The 9,565-nt window shown below is 35.0% G+C and overlaps 1 protein-coding gene and 1 pseudogene across 2 annotated transcripts in view; one reads left to right on the top strand and one right to left on the bottom strand.

Moving 5' to 3' along the window:
- BTG3 (BTG family, member 3) overlaps positions 1-9,565 on the top strand; it is a 20,037-nt gene that overhangs the window by 5,118 nt on the left and 5,354 nt on the right. The window contains exons 3-4 of the mRNA XM_012642976.1: positions 3,207-3,344; positions 8,555-8,762. Coding sequence (XP_012498430.1) covers positions 3,207-3,344; positions 8,555-8,762 — 346 coding nt within the window. The remainder of the gene's footprint in view (positions 1-3,206; positions 3,345-8,554; positions 8,763-9,565) is intronic.
- LOC105809222 lies at positions 5,259-5,688 on the bottom strand (annotated as a pseudogene). Its single transcript, XR_001137433.1, has one exon. The product of XR_001137433.1 is annotated as a 40S ribosomal protein S15a pseudogene (transcript).

Genomic DNA, 9,565 nt, shown 5'->3' with positions numbered 1-9,565 from the left:
CTAAAAGTCAGATAAGCTTATATTCTATTGACAAGGAAATCAGTGTATTTTGCTTTTTGTTTTTAGTCAGAGATTTTCTTTTTTTTATTATTTTTTAAAAAAGAAAAAATAAAAAAACCTTAAACTTTTATTTGTTTAATATATACTCTTTACTTATTTTCTCCAAGATGAACACACCAGCAGAGAGATTTTCTAGTAAATTGGAAAATTTGGTGAATTAAAGTAAAAATGTGCAAGTTAAAGCAGGCTCAGGTCATTTTTGTCTTCTTATTTGATTTTATTTTTTTCTGTACATCTTCATTTCTGATAGAGTGAACAGCTTTTGTGAGTTAGAGGTGTTGAGGCTTTTTACACTGATCTAATTGACATTGGATGAAGGCTTTTGGAAGTGTAAGCCACTATACTAATATTGAAAAAGGAAGCACTGTCAAGTAAATACTTAAAGGTCAGGCAGTGTTCAATTTCATTTCTATTAATTCTGAAAACTTGAGAAAAAAAGTCAAATATGATTAAATTGGCATGTGATCAGAAATATCATTATTGAGTCATTTTGAAGCTGTCTTTGAAGTAGAAAACTATTAAACTTAATAGTGGGTTGTAACTATTATAAAAATGAATAGAATATGAGATTAACTAGTTAGTAGACACTCTTCAATCCATAGAGTAGGTGGAGTGTTAATTTTTCTTCCAAAATGTTTATAAATTTGTTTCTCTGCAGTATATACAAATAAGGTGCTTGTGGAGAGCAATTTGGCAATATTATCAAGATCTGCAGAAATATTCATACCTTTTGAATAGTAAGGCTTGTAAGAATCTATTCTGAAAGCATAATCAGAAATGCAGATAAATATGTATGAATATGGGCCAAGTGCAGTGGCTCATGCCTCTAATACTAGCACTCTGGGAAGCTGAGGTGGGAGGATCACCTTGTGCCGAGGAGTTCGAGACCATCCTGAGCAAGAGCAAGACTCCATCTCTGCTAAAAATAATAGGAAAAAAAATTAGCTCATGCCTGTAATCCTAGCACTCTGGGAGGCCGAGGTGGGCGGATTGTTTGAGCTCAGGAGTTTGAGACCAGCCTGAGCAAGAGCAAGACCCCGTCTCTACTAAAAAAAATAGAAAGAAATGATCTGGACAACTAAAAATATATAGAAAAAATTAGCCGGGCATGGTGGCACATGCCTGTAGTCCCAGCTACTCGGGAGGCTGAGGCAGTAGGATTGCTTGAGCCCAGGAGTTTGAGGTTGCTGTGAGCTAGGCTAACGCCACGGCACTCACTCTAGCCAGGGCAACAGAGTGAGACTGTGTCTCAAAAAAAAATTAGCCGAGTGACTAAAAAAAATAGAAAAAATTAGCCGGGCATGGTGGCACATGCCTGTAGTCCGAGCTACTGGTGAGGCTGAGGCAGGAGGATTGCTTAAGCCTAGAAGTTTGAGGTTGCTGTGAACTAGGCTGATACCATGATGCTCTAGCCCAGAGGATAGAGAAAGACTCTGTCTCCAAAAAAAAAAAAGAAAAAAAAGTATGAATATGGATGTTTCTTACACTTTGTAAATGCAAAAAATTGGAATGAACTAAACTGTCAACATTAAGTAAATGATCGACTATTTTTATTCAACTTTCAAAATTTTGTTTTTGAAGAGTAGTTAATGGATAAGTAGTCACAGTATGTAGAGTGAAAAAACGACATTAAAATATGTAAGATATGCAAATTTTGTTGAAGCAAAGGCTCTGTTTAAGCATCTATATTTACATATAATTTTTAAGCTTAGAGCCTACATCACCTTTTTGTAGAGAAGAAAAACATACACATCTAAGATATATCTGCTTATCCTTAACTGCTTTTGATCCTAGGGAACTTGGGATCTTTTGAATGACCCTACACAACATGAGAGTCTATAGCTTGGGACCACGTTTTTAAAGGGACCAAACAGCATTTACATACTATAAAACAGTTTTTTTCACTCTGACTTTGTTATATCGTTAATGGTGATGCTAAGATAGGTACATATAGATGGAATTGGGTATTGTTAAATAACATGCACCTTGGAGTCTGGTGGTCTGGATTTTAACCCTGGATCTGTCACTTACCAGCTGTGTGATCTTGGGCAAGTTACTCAAACTCTGTCTGCCTCCTTCTTTACTTACACAGTTCAGTATGTAACTCACAGGATAACTGTGAGAATTAAAAGAGTTAATACATGCAAAGCATTTAGAAAACTGTCTATTGCATAGTAAACTTCCAAAAAGAGTTATTATCGTTAATATTATTTAGAAACATTTGTTATTAGCTGTTACCTAATGAAAACTTTTTCATTTTTTTAAGTGAAAATTGAAACCAACTAATAAAATAATTTAACTTTTTTTAAAAACTTCAAATCATACATTACTTTGGATGTTATTATATTTTATGGTATTGTTACTATTTATCAATTAATTTGTGTTTCTATATTTTATAGCTTCATGTCTGATGAAGAGATAAAATGACTTAGCTAAGCCCAACCCAGTAATTATTAGGACTAGTACCAAAACCCAGGTTTTCTTGACTGATTATTGGTTATAGGCGGTAAATACCTTCTATCATAGCTAACATTTCCCTACTTAATCAAAATGCTTATTTAACATTTAACTTAACAGAATGTATATTTTTATATTCATTCTAGTAGCCATCTTTGAACATTCCATTAGGTAGATGTAGTATTTCTTAGGTTAAAAAAAAAATGGAACAGAGGTTCTATTGATTTAGAATTTTTTCTCACTTAATTTTGACAACTATTAAAAAAAATTCTTGAGTAACAAAAGTTAAATAAGTCAATAACATGTTAGGTATTTTAATCATAAGTATGTGATATAAATGGTTCTGTGTCTTTGACTGATTCTGTGTTTATAGGCAAAGGGTGTCCTCTTAACAGTTTATTATTTGGGATGTAAAAGCAAGTTAATGACAGATGAAAACTTGTCACAAGAATTTCCAAGTACCATTTGAAACCTTAGTTGAGGTCTTTATTAGAGATTTTGTTGTATAGGAACTAAGCCTGCAAAAACTTTTACCTTTCTTTGTTGGGATAGATATGCTCTTGGGTTTTCCACCAGGGTATTATTATTATTACTGTACTGTTATTCACCTTGGCAAATACTAATAGATATAGCAATGTTTATGATTAAGATTATTTTAAATCCATTAATGTAACTCCACTTCGTTGTAGATGCATTCGTGTCAATAAGTTTCAAAGAGTTGATCCTGATGTCCTGAAAGCCTGTGAGAACAGCTGCATCTTGTATAGCGACCTGGGCTTGCCAAAGGAGCTTACTCTCTGGGTGGACCCATGTGAGGTGTGCTGTCGGTGAGTTCTTGAGTCTGGTGGCTAAACTGATTACTGTGCTGGAACTGATTTCATGAAATTCTCTCGTATGTGGTCTGCCTGTAGCTTTATGACCATAAACTGGGGGTTTAGCTTTCTCAGATATCAATAAATTTTACAAAGTACTCTTCTGGAGGTGGTGGTGAAGGACTGGTTACATTCCTGCTTTACCATGAAGAAACTTAGAAACTGGGCATGGTTTTTGGAGAGCTTTGCCAAGAAGTTTATTGTAGGCCAAGAAGTAGAACTTAGATACCTTCATTCTTCTGGGTCAATTGTTATCTTTTTCTTCTTTAAGTTAAGGAAGAAGCTAATCCCAAATAATACTGGATAATAATTTTTGGTTGGCCTCTGTTTCTGTTTGTCTCTACTCTCCCTCCCCTTTTTGATTTTTAAGTGACTGACAGGTACAGTCATTTTTTTTTCATAATGGAAATTACTTTTCTCATCTAATGAGCAGAATTGTAAAAGATGAGTGCCAGGTATGAAACCTATTTGAACTCCATTCACTCAAAAAATATTCATTGTGGACCAGGTACTCTTAGTTGTGGGGTTTTCAGAAATGAAAGCACTATTCTGTAGTTATTCTGTACATAGTTCAGAGTGTAATAAGGGAGAGGAAACGATAAGCAAATTACAACATAGTCTGATTTGTGCTATAATAGAAGTGTGTACAAAATGCAGTGGTAGGTGGCACAAAAGAATAAGTTATTGGATCTGCTGGGGAGTCAGGAAAGACTCGGCCAAATAGGTGATACTTGAACTGGGATGGGAGGGATGAGTCATGGTTGACCAGGTGACAAGGTGGGAAGGACATTCCACAAGAGGAGTAACAGAATGAACAGAGGCATGGAACCCCTGCAGGAATTTTCCTATCGCTATATTTTTAAGGTATTTCTCTTTGGTTTTGTGGTACAATTCACCTGATCACCTAGCCTCTCTATTCATTGTAGTAGAGCTGCTCTTTGCTACAACCCTAACTATATGCTCCAAAGGTGGTCACAGATTTTGACGTGATCTCCAACAGTGAAGGTGGATGTAAAAACATAAAGTGCTAAAAATACACCTTTGTTCTTCCATAATTTTATCAGGACCATCCCTGGAAATTACTGCCTGATTTGCCAGTGGTTGATATATAAGTTTATTGCTTCGGGAAACCAGGCGTAGGTGGTAGAGGTTTATGGAGGTGAAGATTCTCCAACGCCTCTTTCTCAGATAGAAAAAGAAGAGAAATCCATCTTAAGTTTATGTCTGAGAAAGTCAAACATTTTTAGATTTTGGGACTAATTAAGGACTCACCTCAGGCTAGTGTCAGGCTTTGGAGACTTTAGCCACTGAACCTCCACAGAAGACCTCAGTTTGTAAATAATAGCAGTCACAACATTACTTTGTTGAATTGCTTGCTTTTTTATTTGACCTGCACTTAGATCCTGGATGGCTCTATATTTAACACAGTTCTTTAGGTTAGCTGTGTAGTTTCTCATCCCATAAAAAATGAGAAGCAGCATTTGAAAGAGAGTGTTCACAGTAGTCTTAAAGTTACAAAAATGTCACATGGTCTGACACAGAGGCAACAGTGAAACAGCTAGAGTTAGCACAATTATATTATCACATAGTCAGACAGTTAATATTTAATATCATCCTAAATCAACAGGGAATAGTTTTTATCTCCAGGGATGTTTAAGAAGTTGGGTAATTACATAAACATTTTGGACATATTTAATAAGTCTCAGCACCTGAAGATAAAAACTTCAGTTATATGGGCAGTCACTTAAGTAGATACTTCATTACTTGATGATGCCTGATAATTAAAAACTACTGTGCTTTCATCTTACCAATTTTTAAAAATCTCTGTACTTAGTAGCCTTCTAATAATTTTTTTTCTTTTTTTTCCACTGAGGCATTTTATTTGCAAGTATGTATTACATCCCTAGAAAAAGAATCCCAGAATTTTCCCTCCTGCGTGTTTTCTTCTTGCTTCTTCATGGTCCATGATGCCAGCTGAAGTTGTCAGTACAATGAAACCAAACTGGCGGGATGGGAGCAGATTATTCTGCCATTTTTCTAGATCTTTGAGTTGCACATCAAATCTGGGGCTGATCACTCCACACTTGTTTAACCTGCCTGTGAGGTTCACAGCAATTTTCCCAGCTCCGTGATCATCGATGATTTCAAATTCGCCAATGTAACCATGCTTCATCATCACAGTTAGAAACCGGACGATGACTTTGGAGCACGGCCTGATAAAAACCTGGCATTTGCCTCTCTTTTCGGCATTGTCGATGCTCTTAAGAGCATCAGACAGGACATTCAGGTGCACCATTATGGCGGCACGGAAAGATGGCGGAAAGAGCTAATAATTTTTTATATGGTTAAAATTTTGCCAGAAATGTGTATGATGTGATTTTTTTTCCCACAGCTAATAGAAATCACCTTCAGAATGTAGGGTGTTCATTCAGAGGTAATAAAACCCCAAAAAGATTAGCAATCGAGTAGAGATGACTGAGTAGAAGTGGTTAATATAGTAGTAGCTGGAGAGTTCTTTTGGTCCCAAACTGGAAAGACAAATATTCTGAAAATTAAAACAAAGCTGATCTAGCAGTTACACAGTTGAACGAATATCTGAGACTCTTTAAAAACAATAACTCATTGGTATACCAGAGACTGAGGTTGTAAAAAAAAAATTGAGATGCTATCAGAGAGAACATTCTTCATAGTCCTCAGTTATTGTGTTAGAAAAAAATGTTGGAAGAGTGCAGAGTGCCATATAGTTAGAAAGGTTTACCACTTAGTGAAATGTTTGAGAGGATACAGAATAGATAACAGATCTTTCCTATGATGAGAAGGTCTGAGAATAGCTGGCAACTTCATTATCTTCTCAACATATTCTACAACTTTTTTTTTGTAATTTCTGCAATCCTTTTTTTTTCTGATAAAGAGCATTGAATATTGATTTGTTTCAAAATAACTAAATTAGCCTTGATGTTTTAGCAGTACATCATTGAAAAATAGAGAATTTAAAAGTTGTCCAGCTATTACTAATTCTCCTAAGGCATTAAGTATGTGTTCTAATGTTACAATAATATAGTCAGAAAGCTTCTCTTACCATGGAGAGAGCCCTCATACCAAAATATTACAAAGGAAAAGGTACAGAACCTAACTGGATGTTAGTAAAGCTGATCCTTCGGTCATCAGATGGCAGCCCTTGATTTAAGTTTCTGTTTCTACAAAAGCAGGGGTTTTCCTCAAATTTCCTGCCTTTCTGTTTTGCTTGAATTTTGACTTCATTAATGAGCAAAACTGAAGATTGGCCTATGCCCGTTGTTAATATTACTGGTATTAACATATTAATTAACCTTTATTGTATTGAAATTTGTTGAATCTTCAAACCATGAAGAGGACAGAGAGGTAAACTTCCATTGCCGAAACCTTATACTAAGTAAACTTGAAATTACAGCACACAAATTCTATGTTGTAAGAAACTCACCCAACTGTTCAGGCCCTTTGTACTATGCACAGTCACCAGCTGAAGATCAACCAGTATCTAGCCAGCTCTAGCTTCCTCATCCAGCAGGTAGAAAATTAAGGCCTGTGGAAATTAAGTGACTTGCCTCTGCTTACAGAGCTACTTAGTGGCAGAGATAGTTAATGACAGAGCCAGAATGAGAAACTAGTCTAATGCGGTTTCTACTGTCCTATAGCAACTTTTCCTATGAGGCAAACTGAAAAAGATTAGAAAAGGGAGTTACGTACCATATTAAGATTTATGGCTTCATTCAGCCTATGGGAATGGAAGACAGGACAGCTATATGAAGAAATGGAACTCATCTGTGAGGCTACTTGATTACCATGTAAATTTTCAAAGGCTTTATAGCAGTTAAGCCTTTTACTGTATTATCCTGATTCAAAAGTAATTTGAGACAAGAGTTATCTTGAAATAAAAGTGAGTTGACACCAGTTAACCCTATTTTTCTATTGAATCAAAAGCTTGACATTATTTTCACTTGAAATATTTGTTTTTATCTTTTTTTCAAGCTTAGAATCATAGTGTGCCTAACTTTAATACATATTATATAATAACTGCTTAACAATTAATATCCTTTGTCCTAACACTTCCTAGAAATTGTTTAATAGTGTTTACATTGTGCAATCTATTTAAATAGATTTGTGAGTTACTCCTTTGTCCTCTGAATAAAAACTCTTGGTTTTACTTTTACCTTTCGTTATGCTGTTTTCCCTCATTGCAGAATTTATTTCCTTTTTTTTTTTTTTTTTTTTTTTGTTTGTCCATTTTTTTTTAGTAACCAGCAGTCTAGGTTATGTATTTTGACAATTGTTTTCTTTAACTCAAGCCTTCAAAAATGTTTTCAAAGAATAAAAGGGCTTGCTCACTTTACTTTAAAAAATTACGGTGTAGGGTGAACAGTTATTTGAGGAGTGTCTATGAGAAAAGCAATATTATTTAAGCAAAATATTATATTCTTTAACAATGATCTTTTTTCTTTAACCTTACCAGTTGCCTTTGTTCTCATTTTTGTCAATGTGAATATAAGAAATACAGGCCCCTTTTTTATTTAATTGGGGTAAAAGTCAATGTCATAAGAGATTTCTAGTTGGTTTGTAACTTGAATTACTAGGATATACATTATATTTAAAAATACATTAGAAAATTTTAAAAATAGAATTTTAAAATTTAAACACTCTATTTTTAAAATTTTAAAAATTACAGGCTCACACCTGTAATTCCAGCCCTTTGGGAGGCTGAGATAGGAGGATTGCTGGAGGCTAGGAGTTCAATATATGTGTGTATATATAAGAAAAGACATTAGAAACACATTAGAAAATTTTATCGTACAACCAATTTTATTGGTATATACAAAATGTAATGAAAACATTGATTTCTTTTTGATGTTTTCAACAGTTTTTTTAGGACTTAGTAGAAAAGAAAGAAAGTTGGGAAAAAATATGGGGTCACTTTTATGTGTACCTAAATAGACCAAAAGTTAAAAATTGTGGCTTGTTTGCTGGCATGGAGCTGGTTTGAAATACTACATGTAGGTGGTTAGTTCTGGGATGGTTCCTTCTTTGCCTTGGACCCATAGCACGTCCAGACCTGTTTAATTGTCTTTATGGACATTTTTTGCTTTGTCGATATAACTTCAAGGATTATAAGTTTTTAATTTTATTCTTAGGTATGGAGAGAAAAACAATGCATTCATTGTTGCCAGCTTTGAAAATGAGGATGAGAACAAGGATGAGATCTCTAAGAAAGTTACCAGGGCCCTTGACAAGGTTACCTCTGATTATCATTCAGGATCTTCTTCCTCAGATGAAGAAACAAGTAAAGAAGTAGAAGTGAAACCCAATTCAGTGACTGCAACACCAAGCCCTGTGTACCAGGTAACCATGGAATGGATCCATATTGAAGGGCATGAGCAGAGCTTGCCAGGGTGTTCCAGGTAACCCTGCTCATGTTGTCCAAGGTTTCTGATTTGAGATTCTGGATTACAGTTCTTGCCCTTTCCACATTAAGGGAAAGCAGCTTCTCTGAGATGTAAATAAGCATCCTGAGTCATTTTATTAATATCGAAGATCTGCTTCAGCACACAATAACCAGGATAAATATATTTCAAAAAATAGAAAAGTCATGATGATAAAACATTCCTGATATTTTAAAATTGCTTATTTTATTCAAAAATTACAATTCATTTTTTGTAGTCTTTAACATTTCCAATTCATATCTTTGGGCTCAACTTTCTTCTCTCCCTTTCTGTGATTAAAGAGAAGCTTGACTAAATTACATTTTGGTTAATTTTTTACTCAAGCCCCAACAATGTGTCTGTTTTTCCTTTAATAGTTGAAGACAGTCAAAAGGCTAATGGGCATGTATTTACAGATTCATTGACTTATTTATTATTTATATATACATACCAAAGAACATTTGGTAAGAAGCAGAGTATTGGTATTTTGAGTATCAGAAACTAAACTTTTAAATTCAGCATATAGGTTGGGCACGGTGGCTCATGCCTATAATCCTAGCAACTCTGGGAGGCTGAGGCGGGAGGATCGCTTGAGGTCAGGAGTTCGAGATTAGCCTGAGCAAGAGCAAGACCTCATTTCTACCAAAAATGGAAAAAATTAGCCAGGTTGGTGATATACACCTGTGCTTCCAGCTACTTGGGAGGCTGAGGCAGGAAGATCAC

Source organism: Propithecus coquereli, unplaced genomic scaffold, assembly GCF_000956105.1.
Source record: "Propithecus coquereli isolate 6110/MARCELLA unplaced genomic scaffold, Pcoq_1.0 Scaffold192, whole genome shotgun sequence".
Classification (NCBI taxonomy): domain Eukaryota; kingdom Metazoa; phylum Chordata; class Mammalia; order Primates; family Indriidae; genus Propithecus; species Propithecus coquereli.
Note: the sequence above shows the minus strand (reverse complement) of the source record. Positions and strands in the feature narration are given on the sequence as shown.